Source organism: Heloderma suspectum, chromosome 5, assembly GCF_057233095.1.
Source record: "Heloderma suspectum isolate Gila_16-S chromosome 5, 16-S_ref, whole genome shotgun sequence".
NCBI classification, from domain to species: domain Eukaryota; kingdom Metazoa; phylum Chordata; class Lepidosauria; order Squamata; family Helodermatidae; genus Heloderma; species Heloderma suspectum.
Window position 1 is genome coordinate 36,034,962 of NC_139462.1, and position 22,959 is coordinate 36,057,920.

The following is a 22,959-nucleotide window of genomic DNA, read 5'->3' on the forward strand; positions in this document are numbered from 1 at the left end:
AGGCATAGTCTGAATAGAGCTCTCCCTCCCAGTTCCTGGCTCCCAGACAATCCTTCTTCCTTTGACACACCAAGAAACCCACGACAATTGTTTGTTCTCTAAAAAGAGAGACAGGAAAATGGCTCTGTTGCATCTTGCACTTGTTAGTGGGTTATGATTATTATTTGATGGCAGGGTGGAGAAAATGTACTTTGGGTAACAGTTAAAAATTTCACACACACACAAAGACAGAAGTCTTAAAAATCACTTTTATTTACATGATAGGTTTGCTGTGCACGGACACTCGCATATTTAGAATCCAGTCAGTAGTGACTTTGTTTGCATATCTTCAGTGAAGAGTGTGGTATGTGTGTGCGCACCATGTGAAAGAGAGAAAAGAGGACGAAGTAGTCAGAAGACTTCACAGTCTGACATCAGCCAATGCTAGTGATCACTGGCCAAGAAAATGCCACTTATCAACTAAAAGAAAAGAGAACAAATATTATTCACTACAAGTAACTAAAGGTTATGCAAAACACCTATCACTGTCGTCCTCTGTGTATAAATCAATATACATAAAGAATCTTGCCAATGTTGCCCTATGTTATTTTGCGATGCTACTCCATGAAAATAAAATCAAATAATGCATGTCCAGCAGCAGTCACCACGCGATACAAGAAAAAGAAAAAAACCTGTTTAGATAAGAACATGAGTATGGTACATATGGTACGTACGGTACAAGGAAAAGAAGCTGTTTGCTTTCTGTTTGCTCAATCAAGTCACACAAATAAGACCACAGGGGACAAACTAATCCACAACCAACATTTCAGTGAAAACTATCTACACATGAATGACATAAACAAGTGGTTTAGCATCATGAGTATCTTGGTTTTTTTTAACTGCATACAGCAGCTGCTTTCAAAGTCAGCTTTTATGTTTATAGGATACAGGCAAGAAATCTGTAGCAGCTTTTACCTTGTTTGGAAGCAGAACAGTCTTCCACAGGCGGTGAAGCCTACAGAAAAACCAGACATTTTATTTTCATTTACTTATTTAGAGCCATCAGTTTGCATGGTGCTGTACAGAACACAAAACGGGAAGCTTACAATCTAAACGGGGGGAAGATTATTTGAGCAATTCAGTTACATGTATGTAGGGTTAGTTTCAGTCAGGCAGCCTTCCCGGCTAGGGAGAATGGCAGTTGTAGTCCTACACCAGGTTGGGGAAGGCTGCAGTAGGACATGGGAAGAAGGGTATTGTGCCAAAGCTTTTACAAAAACAGGTTTTGAAGATAGATTTGGGAGAGGGAGAGAGACAGAGAGCTCCAAGCATACAGGCAGTGGAAGCTGATGGCTCCAATGTCAGTGGGGCGGTGCATCCACTCTGGGTTTCAGTCAGAACCAGTCAGGACTCTAAAGGAGCTATCCCCGGTACTCTAGTTCTGACTGAAACCCTAAGTAGATTCACCAGCCCACTGACTTCAGAGTCACCAGCCTCCACTGCATACGAGGCAGCAAGGGAGAAAGGGCAGAGCCTTTTGAGGGAACAGGACAGGAGACCTTCAGACAGCTGAGGTTGGTGGAGCTGGAGGAGTGAAGATCACAGGCAGTGATTTATAGGGATACAAGAGCTACTTCTAACTGGCTCAAGGGCTTGTGGGAATATTTGATTATTATTTCTCCTTTGAACAGCAGACTCCCGTGACATATCAAACACTGCTTTTTGTAATTCCTCCCAATTTCAAAAGTCTTTTGCGTGAGGGATGGCTACTCAAACACACACAGTTCAAAGGCTCCGCCCCACCTCAGGCACAGAAAAACTAGTGGAATGGTTCTTTGGGACCTGGATTTGTTTGTCCTGCGCCTTTGAGACAGGATAGGCTACAGAAGCTTAAAAACTATTGCAAAAGGTAAAAATTAAAAGGTCAGCATTGAAAGGCAAATTCTGAAACAGTCGATTGTGAACATGCATTATACAGCTTTCCTCTGCCTGATGTTATGGACTACGGATGTTTTGGACCCATTATTCCTGACCATTGGCCATGTTGGCTGAGCCTGACGAGAGGTTTAGTTCAAAGCATCTGGAGAGCACCATGTTGGGGAAACCTGAATTATACACTCTCCTGTGGAAAAAATGGGGAAAGATGAGTCACGAAGAGCTTGGCTCTTAAAGCAAAGGCATCAGTCCCATTTGTGCCAGCTCCGCATGTACAACTGCCATGACTCAAGAGATAAAACAGGCACTTTATTCCATTAATAGTTAAAAATCAGATTTCTAAACAGCTGGGAACGCTCCTGAAAAACATTCAAGAAAACCAATGCAATCATTGCAGCTGGCCAAGCAGTTTATAAACAGATCAGAATTTGAGGTTTCATTTTTAGGCATTTATATTTTTAGTTCCTTTGCTTAAGTTTTTATGTTTTTTGTTGTTGTTTTAAATGCAACATTTAGCTGGACCAAAAAGAACTGTCTAAAAATATTTCTCTCTTTGTCTCTCTTTCCTATACAGGAGCACACAATTTCCCCTTTCCCTGCAAGATGCATTTAATTACACAAAGCAGTAAATAAAAGTATGTTCTTGGTGATTAGAGTATACTGCTGCTAGTCAATGAGTTTGGAGTGCTGGGTGGTAACTCATGGCAACAGGGTAGACAAACACACACATATAAACATTGTAGGCTAGATACAAATAGTCCATAGTGATATTATTCAGGATCCAAAGGGGTGTGTGGGGGGGGGGGGAGAGGGAGAGAATCCAGCATTATGGAGTATTCAGTGAAATAAGTGAATGAGAGAAAATGTGGTTACTTCACTGCATTTAAAAGATTGCTAATGGTGGTTTTATCACTCCCCACCTAGGCCCCTGTCTACTCTTCTCCCCATCTCTCTCACACAGACACAATTGCCCACACTCTCCAAAACCACAAGCCATCTGTGTTCTCCATTTAATTTTCAAGCCAGGTCTTCTCTTTGTTTTACATATTGGATTACACTGACCAAATTGTTGATTGCCTCGGCTTCCATCAGTGACTCACAGAGGAGGAGGAAACTGCTTTTCCCTTACCATTTGCACAATAGCTTGGGCATCCTCTTCGTTACAGCAATATGGACTGGTACCCACCAGGAGGTTGGTGCTGAAAACAGAATACAATTACCAGCAACTGGGGAAAAGCACCATGACAAGCCCTATGACAGGGCACTTAAGTAAGCAAAGGACCCAAGAAGCTGCCTCATACAGTGCCAGACCAGGGATCCATCTATGTCAGAACTGCCTGCATCAGGGATGGAGAACCCCTGGCACATGGAGGCTTGGGCTCCCTTCGTGGCTCTCCTGCACTCCCCTTTGTGGGCCCTGTCCACCCCCCAACCCCCAGTCCTGGCCTAGAGGCTACAAGAATCCCCTTGTTACCTCCAATTTGTGATCGCAGATAAGGAGATTCCCCTGTGTGCCTCTCTCTAACCCCAACAGGGCCCACGTCATCCAGCCCACCAGACTGGTCTAGGGAGCAACCAGGGCCCTGGACCAATAAACAGTACAGGCTGATGGCGCCAATGTTAGTTGTGATGGTGAATCCGCTCCGGTTTCAGTTAGAACCAGTCAGAACCTGGATAGCTCCTTTAGAGTTCCAACAAACCCGGAGCGGATTCACTGCCCCACTGGCATCGGAGCCACCAGCTTCCACTGCCAAAAACCATTCCCTCCCCTGGCCTACACTGACTGGCAGCAGCTTTCCAGGGCAGGGGTCTTTCCCAGGCCTACTGGAGATGCTGGGGGTTGAACCGGGGACCTCCTGCATGTACACTAGTACTTTTCTACCTGGGTCTGCACAAGACAAAAAGTTAAGGCGCAAGTCAGGTATTGCAAATAAACCAAGCCACACTTAAAGCATGTAACCATGGTTTGACATAATGACTGAACTGACACACTGTGGTTTGGGATCAGCCAGTAAACCAGAGGACCCATTCACATGCAATGCCAAAGCAGAGTTTGGCATTACACCAGGGTACGCAACCTGGAGTCCTCCAGTTATTTTGGACTACAGCTCCCATAATCCCTGACCACTGGCCACACTAGTTGGGGCTTATGAGAGATGTAGCCCAAAATATCTGGAAGGCACCAGGTTGTCTCCCTCTACATTATGCGAACGAGCCCTGAGGAACATTACGCTTGAGTGCTCAAAGTTGCTCAAATAATTTAAAGATCTAAAAACATATTAAATTATTAAACAAACTAATACCAGTTAAAATCTACAACAATAAAACAGTTAAAACAACATGCTAGGGAATGCATTTAGCCCTCAAAGGCTTCAGTAAAAAGCCATGTTTTTACTTGGCACTGAAACGAGGCCAATGTCTGCACCAATTGGGCCTCCAAGGGGAGGGCATTCCACAACCTGGGTGCCACAGCAGAGAAGGCCCTCTCCCACATCCCACCATAGTGTATGTCTCGTACTGGTGGGATGCAGAGGAGGGCCCCTCCAACCGATCTCAGTCCTCGGGCAGGCATATATAGGGAGAGGCGCTCCCTCAAATATCTAGGTCCCAAGCCGGTTGGTCCCAAATGACCAAGTGTTTCTAAATAGTAACCCATGTCCTCTTCCTACCCTTCTTGAATGAGCAAAGAGAGCAACACCAAGACTTCCTCAAGAAAATTCAAGGTTATCATTTTTGTACAAGCAGAAGATTAGAGGCACATTTATTTTTGGAGCCATTACTGAAGTTTAATTACCAAGTCATCTGCAGGGCTCACATAGTTGTTTAGAAAAACAGGCACACACACACACACACAATTATTAAGCAAAATTACTAACAAAAGGAAGTATGCAGAAGGGATCTTTGGGAAAAGAAGTGCTACCATCATAATAAAAGCCATCCAGGACAGTTTAACATTAATTCACACCAGATTTTGGCAGAGCAATGTAAACTGGACGCTTACCATTTTATGGCTCCTCTGTCAGCCTTTTTGTGAACCAAAGCTTCCCAGCATTCATGGGTGGACTTAATGACTTTAACAGCAAAGGCCTATTTAAAAGGTGAAACTGAAATGTGACTTTTTTCCTCCCTCTTTAAAAAAGAGCCATTGTGACACGTTATGATTTGCAAAAGGAGAACTGCGGGAACACTCAAGTTAAACTACATGTTCAACACTATCCTGGAACTTCCCAGTTTAAAAAGAAAGATGTAACCTCTCCAGAACTCGTTTTAAAATTATTCCGGAAGCTTCCAAACACCACTGGTACACACCCAGAAGCGGGGGTGGCCGTGGGCGGGGATGACGACGACACCAAGACTGACAATGCACATTTCATGATAAGGGAACCACGTGAGCACTGTTTTCATGTAGGCCATGGGAACGAAGCCATATTTGGGAATAGAATGCCCCTTTTAGTATTCCCAGAACCATTTTGAGCAGCCACTCCAAGTCAGTTCAAACAGAGAAGTAAGGCATCTAGTGCATGCTTGGCTCTGCTTTAGGCAAAGCTTTTCTGCATATGCTTAATTTTTAAATGCCAGCTGTTTTGGCTGCAGCCCTCCAAATATCACTAAAACAGTTGGAAAGTATCTAATAAAGGTCAGTAGAAGAGCTCAGAATGCAGCCGGGGCCAAGAGCATTTTCCCAAGTATTTGGGGGTTGGGAAGAGAGAGAGCCAGTCAAGAATGTTGGATTCACTTCAGGAAAAAAAGCAGAAGAAAGCTTTCCCCAGAAATCACGAACATATCCGGAGATCCCAGGCATCACAACGAGCTGCTTTTCTTCCAGAGAGAAGTTAAGCGTACCTTAAGATCGCACAATACATGTTTCCCATAAACCAGGGATGGGGAACATACGGCCCTCTATATGATGTTGGACTACAGCTCCCATTATCCCTCACCCTTGGCTATGCTGGTTAGGGCTGATGGGAGTTAAAGTCTATCAACATCCGGGGGTGCCACACGTTCTCCACCCCTGCCATAAACCTATGTGGTGCACAGGATGGAGTCTTCAGAAATAGTTTGCCGCACACCCAAAGGCAGGTGACACACACAGCGTAAAGCCCGCACCCTCGTCGTCAGCGCCTGATGCACTTGTTCTGGCAAGCAGCCACCCTGTTAATGCTACCGTGAGGTTAGCCCCAAATCAGAAAGAGGAGTGTTATCACTGCACAAATGTCAGTCTCACAAAAGCACAATAGATGCTTTATTAATAACAGACATCAGGGCTCTACGCAGAGGGGAAGTAGTTGGCACTTTCTTCAAAGAGCAACTTAAAAAAAATGCTCTCATAATAATATTGGGTTTGATCCAGACACAGTTGCTCATGCTTTAGTCTCACTTAGATCAATGTGACTTAAACTAGCAGTCACTAACTCATCTCACTGATTTCAATGGGACTAAAATATGACTACTTGAGTCCAGATCCAACCCACTGGACATAATGAGTTGGATGCAGACTTGGCCATAATTAGAGTAGACCCATTAAAATCAATGGAACTAAAGCTAGGGTGTAATCTTATGCAAGTCTGGACAGAAAAAAGGCCTACAACTCTCAGCATGCCGCAACCAGCTATGCTGGCTGGGGCATGTTGAGAATTGTAGGTCTTTTTTCAGTCTAAACTTGCATAGGATTGCACCTTTAGTCATGACTACCTTAAGTCCCATCCATTTCAATGGGCATACTCCAAGCGTGACTAAGACTGGGCCCAACCTTAGATATATATTATTTTAAAAACCCTATGCTTAAAAAGTATATATCTTGAAAGGGCAGGGGCACTGCTGTGTGAGCAAGTAGCTTTGCACTTGCAACAGCAGCGCCATCTACTTAAGCAAGTAGAGAGGCCATACTTAAGCAGGGAGGAGTCACAGCCCAGTGATAGAGCAGATGCCAAGGTGGCTTACATTATCCTCCTCCTCTCCATTTTATCCTCGCAGCAACAACAACCCTGTGAGGTGGGTTGGGCTGAGAGTGTGTGACTGGCCCAAAGTCACCCAGTGAGCTTCCATGGCCAAGTGGGGACTAGAACCCGGATCTCCCAGCTCCTAGTCCAACACTCTTGCCACTACACCACACTGGCTGTGTGTAGAGGAGGGTTTAAGCTCCGCCGCCCCCAGGCCCAGTTTTCATCACGAAATTCCACATATTCCCCACGGGTGGGAGTTAAAAAGAGGAAAAAAGTCTCTTGATTCCAATGAGGACTTCTTTTTCTTTTCTTTTTTTAAAGGATTTTGGGGATGAAAATGGGATGAGGGGAAGAAAATATAACCCTCCTCTCCCAAAGCGCCATAGTCCTGATCCAGACAGGACTATGCATGCTTGCAGGAGAGTAGAGGAAACTCTGCTATGCATGATTAAAGCAACATTTAGTTTGGCCCTTCGTTCCGAAGCAAGCACGTTCCTAACTTCCAAAACAATGTTGCCATGTTTTAGAAACAATTCTTAAAAATCTATACTGAGCAATGGGGCTAGTCAGTGATGTCGCACTTTTCTGTGACAACAGTATATAACTCTTCAGTTCAACACAGCAGGTTGCAATGAAGCCCAAGTTTGACAGCAACAACCCCCAAATAAATATCCTGCACAACTAGAAGGATAAGAGTTGAATCCTCTTTGCATCTTCTTTGGAAAACCTATGGTTCCTTGCGCATTATTCCAAGGAGATCAATAATTTTCCAGTCTTTCATTCGTAATGGGAAGACCCTATGGAGCCATATGGGGGGCTGCAGTGGAGTAAGGGAGCATGAGGGGGGGCTGCAGTGGGTAGGGGAGAATCAGCAAAATCTGGCCAAGCCAAAGAGCTTTCCACTCACCCAGAAGCACCTTTTGATACCACCCGTGGAGTGCTAGTATATCCTACTGAGATCATGATTAATTCTAAGTGACTGGAGTGAAAAACAATTAACTTCTATTTCCAACTCTTAGAAAAAAGCACCTTACTAATTTGGTATCCAAGTCAGGGAGACCTCAATCACAGTGTTGTTGTTTTTAACCCTTCAGTTTAAGATTAAAAGAAAAATAAAGGGTAAGGTTATAATTATACAGGGATGGTGTCAAGGCTCTGTAATGACCCCAATACCACCTCCTATGGCGTCTCCCAGACCCACAAAACCTGCCTCGTACATGTTTTCCCTTCAATTCAATACCTCATGAAGGTATAAATAAATAAAACTGCATTATTAATACTTTCCTATCTTAACAGCTACATAAGGTAACCTTCTGTGTTGTGTTCAATGCAAGTGTTCAGCATATCGGGTCATGTGCACCCCAATTATACCTTGGACAAAGTGTTACATTTTGAAACCCTTTTGAGATTAGTTTGGCTCCAAATGCATGGGAGGACTAAAATGTATACCTTGTAGAAGTGTTTTTAGAGTCCCGCATGAATTGTTACAATTATGAAGATTTTTACCAGATTCTTCCCTAAATACTTGGATTGGTGGGAGAAATCCAAGGTGAGGCCACCATCTAGCTCCACAGCAGAAAGAGCTATAAGGTGGAATATTCCATATGCATTTTTAAGAACACTTAACAGAGGTTTATTCTCCCATGTGTCTCCTACCCTTTTCTTCTTGTATGAGATTCTAGAACACATTTGAAAGTATTATTCCACCACAGTACGTATTTCAACAAGAACCCTTAGTACGTTTGCTGTCTCCAATGAAGAGATCCTTCACCTTGTCTTTAAATGTGCCATTAAAAGCAAACTGATTTTCTGGCTTCCCATCTGGAACTTTATATAACCTGAACCAGTCAACTGTAGCTTCGAGATAGCCCGGTTTGAACTTCCTGACATCATCAATATCTGTAATGAAAAAAAAAAAAAAATTACACACATTAGTATTATGTATCAATTTTCCCCAAGCCATTAGTTAAATGTACATGCAGAGTTCTCCAACCTGCTAGAAGGTGGAAAATCAAGAGTCTTTAATAAGCACTCTTCATAAGCAGAAAAGGTTCCATTTACTTCAGCAAGTGCATGAGGGTTTCCCTGAAGCCAAAGTGAATGGCCTATGAGTTAGCCCCTGTTTGCACCGATTTCTGTATACACAGATACTATGCAGAAATTTTGACCGCAGTCACTGGGCACTGAACTTAACTCTGGATTATAAGCATTATTTTCATAACCAACCATGGGGAGTCTTGCGACAGAAGGAAGCTCTTACATTGATTGATTTTCTAAAGATATCCGTGAAGGATTGCTGGTTTCACCAACAACCCTGCAAGGTAGGCCAGGCCCAACTTGGCCACAAGTTCCCCCGAAATTAACCCAGTAGCTCCCTTCCAGGACAATAGGCACTGTATTTAGCACTGAAATTATTCAGGACACACCACACCAACTGGAAGTTGGATAAAAGTTTATAATGGGGAAGGAACAAAGAGGAAGGAACCGGGAGAGGTGGTAGGTTGTACAGGAAATTACAAGCAAGGTACAAACTCTAAACGAAACCAGAAAGGCCAAACACCAAGGCACACACTCCCAAGAGCAAAACAATAAAGCTAGCTAGTCTATCCTATACATACCAAAGCATGGGCCTCCCAGGATAGCCATCGACCAGCGGCACACCCTAGTACCGTCAGGGCCAAGAAGAGATGCCCACCCCTTCCTTAGCCCTCCTTTTATTGCCCAGCCCTAGCAACTCCAGGCAGATTTGAAGCACCCAATCCAGGCCCAGGCCCAGGACACCCCACTTCACCCTCCAAAGGGGTTGCATCTTCCCACCAGGCACGGCTGTTATCATTTTCCCATTTAGCTGGAGCAAACTGTGGCCTTGAGTTGCAGAGCTGAGAAATGGCTAAAAACAACCAACCTCCAGGTGGCTGCTTCGTATGTAACTACCCCAGTGGCCGTCAATGGCTCCCACTATTATTAAACCATTCTTGACAGTATCTTTGTCTCATTGGCTAGTCCTTTGATCAACGCTAGAAACTCACTGGATCTGAGGGCTGGATGCGCCCGATCTCATCTGATCTCGGAAGCTAAGCCGGGTCAGCCCTGGTTTGTACTTGGATGAGAGACCGCCTGGGAATCAGGCTTCCTGCACTGAGCAGGGGGTTGGACGCGATGGTTTTGTAGGCCCCTTCCCACCCTATGATTCTATGATTTCTATGATCTCCAGCACCAGAAAAGCCAACAGTGCTCCAGCATCTAGGCACTGCCATTCAAGAGCCAGAGGGGTGAAGCAAGCATGCATTGGGCCATTCCTTATAGTAAAGCAGGGCTACTGGATTGTGGTGGTGAGATCAGCCTGACAAGCAGGGCCGAACTAGGCAGCTTATGCTTCAGCAGCCAAGCACTGGATCACACCAAAAGGAGGAAGAGGATATCTCAACGGTACACAAAAATAAAGGTTTCATTGGCCCAGCACATATCCAAAAATAGTTCCTGAAAGCATTTACAAAGCACACCAGTGTTGTCTATAACCAGTTGGATCACACCAGCCACAGAGCTGTAGGTCATTGTTTGCAACAGTACAACTAAAGCCAACCTAAAGGAACAGACTTCCAGTTATACCGCAGGAGGTGCAAGAGAATTGTGTTGGCACGGGGACTCAATGGAACAAAATATGGGCAAACCTGTGCCAAACATTTATGGCAACTGCTGCTCAGTACAAGAAATGCTTTGCAAATTACAGCTCAACAGGATCCTTCTGCATGTAGCATCATGTCTGGGGAAGCAACACAAACCTAGTAGCATGTGTGCTCATGGGGCTGTGACTGGCCCTGACTCTATGGAAAGCACACACATGCCTCAGACATGATAGCGGACACTTATAATCCGTAATGGAGCACATGCTTTGTATGCAGAAGGCTCTATTCCAGTTAAAAGCATCTCTGGTAGGATGGCTGGTAAGGCCAATATCTGCCTGTGACCCTGGGTAGCTGATACCAATCACCCAACTTGGTGCCCTCCAGATGTTTTGGACAATTCCCATTCATCCCACCCAGCAAATGGTCACAGACAATTGGAGGTGCAGTCCTCCAAAACAGCTGCAGGTGCCCAGGTTGAGGAAGACAGGAGCAGACGATGCTCGCATAGAATGGACCAAAGGTGTGTCCCGGTATGGGGCAGCTGAGGGATGCTGGAAGTTGTAGTCCAACACATCTGGAGGGCTCAATCTGGGGAAGGCTGATTTAATGCATGAAGTAGCTTTAAACCACTGGAAGATGACTCCTAATTCTACTGGGAAACCATTTAGACATGATCACTTCTTTCATCCCACATGCATGCCCCCCCTCTCTCTCCTCCTCCACCTTCCCCAAAGCTAACACACCCGATTTGAGTGTGTGCAAGCATTCTAAGAAGATCTGTGGGAAGAGGACACATGTTTTTAATGACAACTTATAAACATTTAGAGGAAGCAGCAGCTTCAGTCCGTATAAAGGCATTTACTGTGTTTTTGCAACAGGGGAAAAAAATCTTGCACAAATAAATTAAGTTGTTTTATGCTGAATGCTCCCCCAAGTTCACTGCAATGCATCCATAAACCTCTGTTGTTACTTGCATATAAAACACACACCCCTATATGCAGAGAAGCAATACAGTTTGCAAGGCAGGAGGGTAAGTGGCTCTGGTTTCTCAACTGAAAAATTGATTGCATATATCAAAAGAGAAAATAATGAATGCTTATTTATCACTCTGTTGATCCCTTCTTCCTCCAAGGAACTCAGGATAGCATATATGGCAGGGGTGGGAAACATGGGGCCCTCCAGATGTTGTTAGACTGCAACTCCCATCAGCCTTAGCCAGCATAGCCAATGGTGAAGGATGAGGGGATTTGCAGCCCAACATCATCTGGAGGGCCAAACCTTCTCCATCCCTGATAAATGGGACTGACGTATTTTATCAAACTAGGTCAATCCCATTTGAGCAAACATTTCTATGAGGTAGGCAGAGTAATGGTGGCTGGTTCAGGATCATCCAGTGTGCTTCATGGCTCAGTGGGGATTAGAAACTCGGGCTCCACAGTCAGGATCCAATACGCCAATCCAGAGATGGGAAAACTGCAGCTGTAGGCCTAAAGGGACATCTATTCCTTCCCAGCAGCCTGTTGGTTGGGGAAAGGGGGGGCGGAAAGAGAGAGAGAGAGAGAAAGGGGGGACGGGGGGCAGAGAAGAGAGAAAAGGGGTGGTCCTACCCACCAACAGCACCAATAGATATCCCTAAGTGAATGTGGCCCTTGAGAGAAAAAAAGGTTCCCCACCTATGTGATCACTACACCAGGGGTGCATAACTTGTGACCCTCCAGATATTTAGGCCTACAACTCCCATGATCCCTCATGACTGCCTGTGCTGCATAGGACCATGTTGTTCTGTCTCAACTGGGACTTTATCCATCTCCAACCCCCTTTTCCAAGACGAGATCTAAACCCTGGCTAGGGTTTCAAGTGGTTAGGCCACATGAACAGAACTTCCCTCTCTTACGTCTTGGTCAGAACCTCCAAAATACACGACACAAAGCCAAACAGATACACTTAATGGCAAGTGAACAAACATAAGGTAAGAGAGCAAACAGAGGATACAATAAAACAGTAGACAAACCTACAGACTATCCGCTTGGCTATCCTGTGCCTCTGTAGCTTATGCTGCGGAGGGCATAAGGGTCCCGTGCACCTTCCACTCCTTGAAGGGATCAATCTCTGGTCTGGAGCAATACAACCTGCAATGGATCCTCTCCAGACAAGGGCTTCCAACCCCCCTTATTTCATTTCATTTCTATACCGCCCAATAGCCGAAGCTCTCTGGGCAGTTCACAAACCTTATAGCCTTATAAGGGCTAGCTGCAAAAGGCAACCAGCTATCCAGCTCATACCTAACCCACACACCTATTCCTTGTTAACAAGGGCTGTGGATAATCTGAAGGGAGCATTTGGCCCAAGTCCCACATGCTAGAACTCTTAAAGGGAGTCTGCCCGGCTAGGTGATAATCAACCTGTTCTGGAGGGGGTTGCACTCCCCCTAAAGGATCAGGTTCGTAGTTTGGGGGTGCTCTTGGATCCAGAACTGTCACTTGAGGCACAGGTGAACTCAGTGGCACGGAGCACTTTTTATCAGCTTAGGCTGGTATACCAACTACGCCCTTATCTGGACAGAGACAGCCTAGCTACAGTTATCCATGCTCTGATAACTTCTCGTCTGGATTACTGCAATGCGTTATACGTGGGGCTGCCTTTGAAAACGGTCCGGAAACTTCAGCTGGTCCAAAATAGGGCAGCAAGATTGTTAACAGGGACTGGCCTGCGAGCCCATATTACGCCAGTACTTTTCCAGCTGCACTGGCTGCCGGTCCATTTCCGGGCCCGATTCAAAGTGCTGGTGTTAACATTCAAAGCCCTTAACGGCTTGGGGCCAGGTTACCTGAAGGATCGCCTCCTCCCATATGTGCCTGCCCGGACCTTAAGATCATCAGCAGCAGCCCTTCTCCGTGAGCCCCTGCCAAAGGAAGTGAGGCGGGTGGCTACTAGGAGGAGGGCTTTTTCTGTTGTGGCACCCCGGCTCTGGAATGAGCTCCCTAGTGAGGTTTGCCTGGCGCCTACATTGTACTCTTTTCGGCGCCAGGTGAAGACCTTTTTATTTTCCCAGGCATTTTAGCTTTCTAAATTTTTATCTTTGCTGTTTTAAATCTGTATTTTAAACTCCTGTACTGCTGCTAGGTTTTATTGTGGTTGTATTGTTATATTGTGGTTTTAATGTTCTATATATTTTAAATTGTTTTATTGTGTGTTGTTTGGTTTTAGTTTTTGTGAACCGCCCAGAGAGCTTCGGCTATTGGGCGGTATAGAAATAAATAAATAAATAATAAATTTTAGGCATGAAGCACAGATTCACGCCACAATGAGGTCTGATGGGAGTTGTGGGCCAAAACATCTGGAAGGCCAAAAGTTGCCCACCCCTGCACGACACGTCGGGTTTCAACAAGCTATCAACCATAGCCCAGAAAGGATCTTATTACATCCGTTCATGATGATAAAGAAATAAATGTCTGAGGAGGTTGGTTAGGAGAAATGGGGGGGGGGGAGGTGAACATCCCACCACAGCGATTGCTCCTTTCTTCCAGAAATAATTCTGTATCTTCCTTCATGAGGAAAATGAATCCACTTTAATCTTGCAGCTGCTTCAAAGGCACAGGAGGCACACAGTACAGTCTTCCACTCAGTTTTACTACCTTTGAACGCATGTAGGGATTGGTTTCTACCCTAGACCTCTCCTTGCCATGTAAGCTTTCACCACACCAGAACACTCTGGTACTATACACTTTGCTTCTTTGTACACTGCCCCCCAGCCCAATGATACCTTCTGAGAGGATTGAACCATGTACATTTGAATGATAAATCAGCTTTAATTCACAGGGTACCAAAGGGAACGGAAATGCACATACACAAAAAACAACCTCTCATTTGTGGTCTTTCATCCCAGAACTGCAGGTCAGCCTCTCCCAACCCGGTGCCCTCCAGAGGTGTTGGACTACAACTCCCAGCATGCAGTCCAACATATCTGGAGGGCACCAGGTTGGGGAAGGATGCTCTAGGTAATGAGTACCTCAAACCCTTGAAGATGCTCAGAGGTTTCTCTAGAAGATTCTAGGCACCCCCTTAGGAGCTAGTCTAAGAGCTCTCGTCAAGAAGAGACACACAGCCACAACTGCGAGTGGCCACTTTCTCAGCACTCGAAGCACAAGAGTGCTCTAAGGCAGGGATCCAATTTAAACAAGCATTTTGTTCAAAGGAAATTAAGTCGTGACTAAACAGTGGAGAGAAATTAAACAAGGACTGGCCAGATTTATCCCCCATCCCTCAAAAAAGCCTTTGCAAGCTTTTAGGAATAAGTCAGAAACCCAAAGTAGGAATAAGTCAGAAACCCAAAGTGGTAACATTTTGCAATTCTGGCACAAGATGTGTACATGTAAAGAGAAAAAGTGTGTGTGTGGGGGAAGGTTACTGTGCGCCTGCTAAAACGGCAATTTCCCGAGCATGGATTTACATTTTACTTAATTCTGCCACAGAGGTGTATCTTTGACCTCCATGCCTTTTTGACAGCTAAAAGACTGAGATCACAACACCAAGAGGATGAACGCTCAGTTCGGACTGAGGGCCTTACAACACTCTCAATATTTGAATGGGTGGTTGTAAAGGAAAGGCAGAGAAAAGAACATGATTCCAAACCAATCCACTTCTAACGGAAAGCTGCCTCCACCCCTCTGCTACCAGCCCAGGACAGGGGAGTCCCCAGGCTTGCTTAGCCTCCTTAGCTCTGCCAAAACAGGGACCAAAGCAGTTCGCTTGAGTCTCAGAGCCAAGGACAAATTATACTTAGTAACACCAGCTGCAGAGTAACACTGGGCTTAGCACTGACCCAAACTGGAAAGGACACACAACTTTAAAAGGTAGAGAAGTTATTTTCGAAAGAGGGAAAAAAGGGAATTGGAAGTTACAAAGCCAAATTGGCACAAACGGATTGATACAAATACAAGACAATTGGAAACCCAGGACAGACTCAAAGTAAGAATGACTACGCTGCTGCCTATGCATGCCTTCATATGGGCCTTCTCACAAGCCTCGGCAGACCTGAACACTCAATGGCCATCCCTGTCATGACCCAGGAGTCCAGTAGTGACATGGACTCTGAGGCCAAAGGCCCCATGATGCCAAGAGAAAACTCCAGGCCTGACCACCACTGCAGAACTGCCAGAGAGCCTCCTGATCGCAAGCCCCCACAGACCCCAAGCCTTGCCCCAGCACCAGCCCAGCATCCTCTTCTACAAGCGCCCCACATTCCAGGGAGCTAATGTGCCAATGCCAGCAGCATGCCGAGTATGAGCTCTTAGAGAGATGGAGGAGCCCTAGGCTCTAAGCCAGAGGCTTGTCCTTTTAAGGCTTCCATTGTGCAGGAAAGGGTGGAGTCTGGACTGTAGCAAAAAGGCTTCAATTTGGCCCCAGACCTTGTGGGAGCAAGCTGATCACAAGGAGCTCTCCTGGGTCCTGCAACTCCCAGCCTGCTTTGCCTTGACTCCTTTGCTGCCTGGTATGGATCCCCGTGGGCTTCTGCTCGACCCAAAACAGGCCACTGTTTTATACACTAACCATGCCAGCCTCCAGTTCTCTCCCCCTCCACTCCTTGAGGAAAAATAACAGAAAAGGTGACATTTTCCACACATGCCCAGCTGAACGCAATCTTGACTCTCTCCTGTGGAACTCAGCATTTTATGACCTTGAGGCCGGAGACGATCAGGACTTCAAGAGATAAGCCAGGTCCCATCCCCCCTGCAGATGGTATCTGCAGGTGGTCAGATCCCATCATGCCTATGTTTTCCCCCAGGGCTTCTCACAAGGTCAGTCAACTCAAGGAAGTTTGTTACAAAAAGTTCAGCTAATAGAAAATGGAAGTGCTTTGGTTCTCTGTAGTGGTATATAGACACCACCTTTGAATGGATACTTATTTGGATATCTGGTCCACTTTTGTTGAAGCTTATGTATAATTGCTAGAAAGTTATGTTTTCTCATATACGCATGCATTTATGTATTAATTGATATGGATATATACAAATCTATATATGTATATTAAAAAGGTTAATTAATGTTTTTAAAAAATGTCTTCAAACTCTGCACAGGTTTGAATACCTCGAGCACTGGATAGACTAAAAAAAAAAAGGACAAAATAATCTCCACGTTACTCAAAATGATTACTGATGGGCTAGAATTCAAGCCAGCTTGAATGCTATCCCACTAACGAGTTTATAATTAACCTTACAAGAGCTTCAGAGCTGCTCAGGATTCAAGTGTCACAGTTCTCAGGGAATGATCCCATGTGTTAGCAGGCTGTGGATGCTTTCCTCTGTAATCGTTTGCCCAGATTCCTTTCTATTACAGTAATAATTTTCCATAACCTCTTCTAATATTTGTCACTTTTCATCAGCAATGAAAGGGGGGAAACCCCACAGACATCCAGATGTGAATTATGTGGGTGAAAACCCAGAAGGCAAGTTAAGAAGTAGCATTCAAGCCACATATCTTCTGAACTGAACTCTCCATATCTGAATGCTGGAGCGTTCCATCAATTGCTATCACTTGGCTGCATGGGTGAAGGCAGTGGAGGCTGGTGGTTCTGATGTGAGTGGGGCGGTGAATCTGCTCCAGGGTTCAGTCAGAACCTGTCAGAACTCTAATGGAGCTATCTAAGGTGAGCACCTTGGATAGGTCCTCTAGAGTTCTGACTGCACCCCAGAGCGGATTCACCGCCCCAGTGACATCACAGCCACCAGCCTCCACTGGGTGGAGGAGGGACTCCTAGAATAGCTACTAAAGGCTACTCATTCAAGATACTTGTCATCAGAAGGACCTGACTGGATCAGAACAAAGGCTTCCCACAGTGACAAACCACAGGCAGGATATATCTGCAACAGCACCCTCCCACTGATGTTGCTCAGCAACTGGCATTGAGTGGCATACTGCCTCTGAAACTGGGAGGCTGCTTATAGCCATTGAGACTAGTAGCCACTGATAGACTTCTTCATGAATTCGTCCAATCCCTTTTTAAAGCCATCTAAGGGCAAAACAGACATTACTTTAATTCTGTGTAGCAGCTATGCCTTTCCCTGCTATTTTCACTACAGTAGCATAGGAGGCCCAATCTGGATTGGGACCCTAGTGTAAGGGGGGGGGTTAAATCCAGATTGCAGGGGGCCCTGCAACTACTCTAGAGTAAAAATGAAAGGAAAGCACAGATTTAAATAATTTTTATTTATTTATTTACATTTCTTGTAATACGTTTCTGTAATTACATTTATTACATTTCTATAAACAGAAATAACGTCTGTTTTGGCCCTAGGTTGGGTACCAGTAAATTCTGTAGGCTAAATACTCACTGTGTAAAAAGTACTTCCTACTGTCTGTCCTGGATCTCCCATCAAATCAGTTTCACTGGAATCATCCTGGGTTCTGGTATTAAAGACTTCTCTGTATCCACTTTCTCCATACCATGTATAATTTTAAGTCATGTCCCCCCACTCTATTTCTAAACCAAAAGGCAAGTATGAAGGAAGGGACACATGACTGAGGTTACAAGACATGAGAATAGGCCAGAGATATGGCTAAAGCATCCTACTTCTTGGGCCCAATTTTCTTTAAAGTCGCACACTCCTGTTAGGGCTGTATCACTTCAGATTCCAAGTGGGGCTCCACAAGATTGCCAATACAAAAAAAAACCCTTTCCCTCCACAGAGAATACAGGGTCAGGGAATAGATCCTGCCTGCAAGGATTTTGTTATTGTACACAGAAATCTTTCATGTCATGGAGGCAGCTAACCTTGTCTCTGACCTTTCTAGTTGGCTAGTTTTCTGCATGGAAGAGGTTGTATGTAGGAGTATTCAATCTTGTGGGGCCCCACCTGCAATCTGAAGTGGTACAGCCCTGACAGGTTTAGCACAATTAGAGCTAAGCCATGCAGTGTCATGAACCCTAGTCATTTGGAAGGCAAGTAAATTAGGAGATGATCAAGATGGAAAAGTGTACTAGGAAGGGTTTCCTCCTCAACACAGCCTCTCCAGTATTATTAGGGCAGGCTGCCCCAACCTGGCACCTGCCTGATGCATTTGACTACAACACCCATAATCGCAAGCCAGCACAATTTCCATGCTGCCTAAGGATTATGGGAGTTGTAGTTCAACCTATCTGGAGGGCACCAGGCTGTAGTAGAGGAACTGAGCGTTTTCTAAGGCGTTTTTCACCATACCACACCATACCCAATTTTCCTGCCTATTTTAAAATGTATTTTTAAGCTTAAGAATCAACCCATTAGGAAGATACACACATTTCATGCTTTGGCTGACAATTCCTTTCAAGTGGCTGGCATGAATAATCTTTTGAAGCTTCCAAAATGAACAGCCTTGTCTCTTTTGCAATTCAGAAGTTACCCACTTGGCTGAACTCGATGAACACACAAAATAACCAGAAACATAACTAATACCCACTAGTGCTTCAAGAGGTCCCTCTTAACAACTCCAGGTCACATTTCTTAAAATTAGTCATGGTCTCTACTTCATTTCCCTGTGTGAACACTGCAAAATCACTTGCTTTTTAGAGTAGCATCTGGGTCTCCTGAATTTCACTCTGTTGCAAGCAACATGAGATTGGGGCACACATTCATTGGGCTACCATTCCTGGCAATGTAAGAGTCATACAGCTAAAGTTTTTGGGACCTCTGGAAGAGCTACCAGCATGCCTGTACTGCAAGCACGTAGGTATAAAGTTTACGTGGACAGAAAGTAATGGCAGCGCTGGCCAGCAGAAGTGACAGAAAATCAACAACCCAACAAAATTAGAAGGATCAGTCATGATGGGCTTAAATTTTAATACTACTCACAAGACATTCAAGAAAAACAAATACATTCCAGATTTCTTATTCTAGGAGAGTGGGAAGCTATGCATATGACCAATACAGCCCTAGGACTGGAGAGCAGAAAGGACGCACACTCTGGCTTCTGCCATCAGCCAGGGGACCAGGGCCACTGGGAGGCTGCACCCTCTGCTTCCCAGGAACAACATCAAACCAAGGGGGAGACCAACCTGGCCCATCTATTGGCCAGAGAAGGAGCAGGAGCAGGGAGCTCACTTTCCCCTCCCTGCCGGAAAGAGCATTCAGGTCTGCTGGGACATTTGCCCTGGGGAAGCAAGGGGAAAGAACACTCTCTGGTTCCACCCATCGGCCAAAGGAGCAAGAGCCACCAATTGCTATTCAAGAAAGGACACCAGGAAGGGATGATCAGCCTGGCCTGAAGTGCATTCCAATGCCTGCGTATAGCTCATCAATGTGTTCTGGCCTTGGAAAACCGATCTCTTTGTCTTCCCTCCTCTCCCCTTCCCTTCCGTGTCTTGTCATTTTAGTTTGTAAGCCTGATGGCAGGGCCTGTCTCACTTTTTAAAAAATCATTGAGAGATAATAATTGTCTGAAAAGCAGGATACAAATGCAATAAATAAATAAATAAACAAACAAATAAATCCAACCCCCCGAGAAACTCCAGTACTTACCCCAAGGTTGCCCTTTACATTAGTGTAAATACTGTAGGCATGCTCTCTAGCAAACATACTCAAGATGGGAACCCATAGCCCCTTTTCTTTTTACTCCATTCTCCTCCATGTGCTCAAGTCAGATGTCACTCTACCACAGTATATGTCTAGCAAGGATACACAGACGCTAAGCTATGTGCTGCTGAATTGCCCTCACCTCTGCCACACTGACGCGTGGGATGGACTATGATGCCAACAATATTGCCACCCTACCTCAGACCCCTAGTGAGGCCATGGACAAACCAGAATTTCTGTTGGAGAGTGAGTAAGTGTGCCAAGTGGAGGAAGGAGAAGCTGGTAAGAGAACATGGTCAAGAAGGAAGGCGAAAACCCCCCAGCAGAGAATCTCGGGGGAAACCACCATGCTCAAAAGAAACACTTCACCTTTTGGAAGCAAAGAACACAATTCATGCTGATCTGTTGCTTTGGATTCACAGCAAGAGTAGGTTTCTGAAGCCAGACATCCCTGAAGATAGGGTGAAGACCAGTCCAGCATTAACGGCTGGACTGGGCCTGACAGATTCTCCTAAGAGAATCTGTCCATTCCAGACTACTCAGTGAAGGAAGTCAAGCTGGATAAGAACATAAGAAGAGCCATGCTGGATCAAACCAAGGGTCCATCTAGTCCAGCATTCTGTTCACACAGTGGCCAACCAGCTGCCCACGGGAAACCCACAAGCAAGACTTAAGTCCAACAGCAACCTCCCACCCATGTACACCAGCAACTGGTGTACATAGTCATACTGCCTCTGATACCAGAGGTCGCATGTAGCCATCAGGACTAGTTGCCATTGATAGTCTTATCCCCCATGAATGTGTCCAATCCCCTTTTAAAGCCATCCAAAGTGGTGGCCATCACTACATCTTATGGAAGTGAATTCCATAGTTTAATTATTTGCTGTGTGAAGACTTTCCTTTTATCTGTCCTGAATCTCCCACCAATCAGCTTCATGGGATGACCCAAGGTTCTTGTATTTTGAGAGAAGGAGAAAAATGTCTCCCTATCCACATTCTCCACACCATCCATAATTTTATACACCTCTATCATGTCTCCCCTTACTCTCCTTTTTTCCTAGAACCTTTCCAGACCTACTCCTAAAACTATAGAAGACAATAAAGGCCAGAGCTCCCTTTCTGCCCTACCCAACACCTAGGCCTAGAATAGAGCACCTTATGCTTTTGTATACACTGCAACTTTGGATTACTCATGCACATTAACCCCCCTTAGTCTCTCCTTAACCACTATGCTGACCCAGTGTAGCATTGTGCTTCTGGCAGGAATGGTGGTTAATTGAATGTCTTAGAATGCAAATCCTATGCATGTTTAGACAGAAAAAAGTCCTACAATTCCCAGCATGCCCCAGACAGCATGGCTGACTGGGGCATGCTGGGAGCTTTTTTCTGTCTAAACATACATGGAATTGCACCTGTAGTCCCCTTTGTCTTTAAAAAGACTCAAGGTGATCTGCAATAAAATTAAAACAGACAACATTTAAAATAGCTAGAAACAATTTCCACTGAAATCCCAAGACATAATAAAACAATGAAAACATTGGTACAGACCAGAACCATTGATACATAAAAAACTGGCTTCAAATGTTTTGGATTGAGGCTGGGGAGACCTGGGTTCAAGCCCCTACTCAGCCATGAAGCTCACTGGGTGATTTCGGCCCAGTCACTGCCTCTCAGACTAACTGATCACACAGGGTTATTGTGAAGACAGATGTATGCTGTCTTGGGCTCCTTGGAGGAAAAGGTGGGGTATCAATGTAACAAATAAATAAACAAACAGTTTGGAGCAACTGACTTTTAGGTCGAACACAGTAATCATACCTGGTGCCCTCCTGATGTTTTGGACTATAATTCCCAGAATCCCTGATCATTGGCCATGCTGGCTGGGGCTTATGGAAGCTGTATTCCAAAACATCTGGAAGGCACTATGTTGCTACCCTGGAATAAGAATCCATGCCGCAGGAGACACCTCTGACAATATGATAACAATACTGTGGATATTACACATGTTGAAAGGAGTCACAGAATTAAAGACTAGTTAACAATTCTTCATTACACATTCAAATGCCTTCAAGCTCAGGAACACAGGAAGCTGCCTTATACTGAGTCAGACCATCTAGCCTAATACTGTCAACACGGACTGGCAGCAGCTCTCCAGGGCTTTGGGCAGGATTTCTTCCTAGCCCTACCTGGAGATGTTGGGGATTGAACCTGGGACTTTCAGCATGCAAAGCATGTGCTCGACCACTGAGCTGCTCGACCTCTCCCTAAAAACCCCACAAAGCAACATGCTCTATATCTACACAGTAAACGTAATCAAATTTTGAGTTCACTTTCATTGTTATCACGCCACTGCCACCCCCCACGAACTGTAGCTTCGTGTGCCAGCTGAGGATGCTGTTTGCTGTCTTTAGCACCCTTCAAAGCACCACACCTCTCCAGGTGCCTAAAGGAGAAAACCATGACATAAAACAGATTGATGTTTGTAGACTGGGCAAAATGGATTATTTAACAGGCGGATAAAAATGCTTACCATGGATTTTCTGTGACTCTGGATCATCCATACTGATGGCGATAACTTTCCAGTCAGTTTCTCCCTCATCAATAAGACCTAGAAGCCCAAGGACTTTCACCTTAACAACCTCACCGACCGAGCGAACCTTAAACCAGAGAAAGCCTTCTGAATCAGAAAGGTACCGGAAACCGTTTTTTTAAATTATGTCAGTTCCTTTCTCAACTGTACTAGTTTTCGAACCTGCTTCTCATTGATCTTTTCTATTGCTTAGTCTACAACTGACTTTTTAAAAATCCTTGCATCCCCTGGTCTCATATCATTCTGTATATTATTCACAGGTGTTCATTCATGTCCTGTCCCATTGCTTGTGTTCTCCACTCCACCCAATCATGCCAGATCCCAGATACACTGAGGTA

The 22,959-nt window shown here is 45.0% G+C and overlaps 1 protein-coding gene across 4 annotated transcripts in view; it reads right to left on the reverse strand.

Moving 5' to 3' along the window:
* Window positions 1-226: 226 nt before the first annotated feature.
* The window catches only part of PPA2 (inorganic pyrophosphatase 2), a 47,266-nt gene continuing 24,533 nt past the window's right edge, over window positions 227-22,959 (reverse strand). For 2 of the 4 annotated variants that reach the window (XM_084855762.1, XM_084855760.1), the window contains 5 exons: window positions 22,562-22,688; window positions 8,629-8,756; window positions 4,916-5,001; window positions 3,044-3,113; window positions 853-994 (listed from right to left, as the gene is read on the reverse strand). In XM_084855762.1, the coding sequence (XP_084711888.1) occupies window positions 917-994; window positions 3,044-3,113; window positions 4,916-5,001; window positions 8,629-8,756; window positions 22,562-22,688 (489 nt within the window). In that variant the 3' untranslated portion in view covers window positions 853-916. Of the gene's footprint in view, window positions 460-852; window positions 995-3,043; window positions 3,114-4,915; window positions 5,002-8,628; window positions 8,757-22,561; window positions 22,689-22,959 lie in introns of those variants that run through there. The other 2 variants (XM_084855763.1, XM_084855761.1) reach the window with 2 other exon arrangements.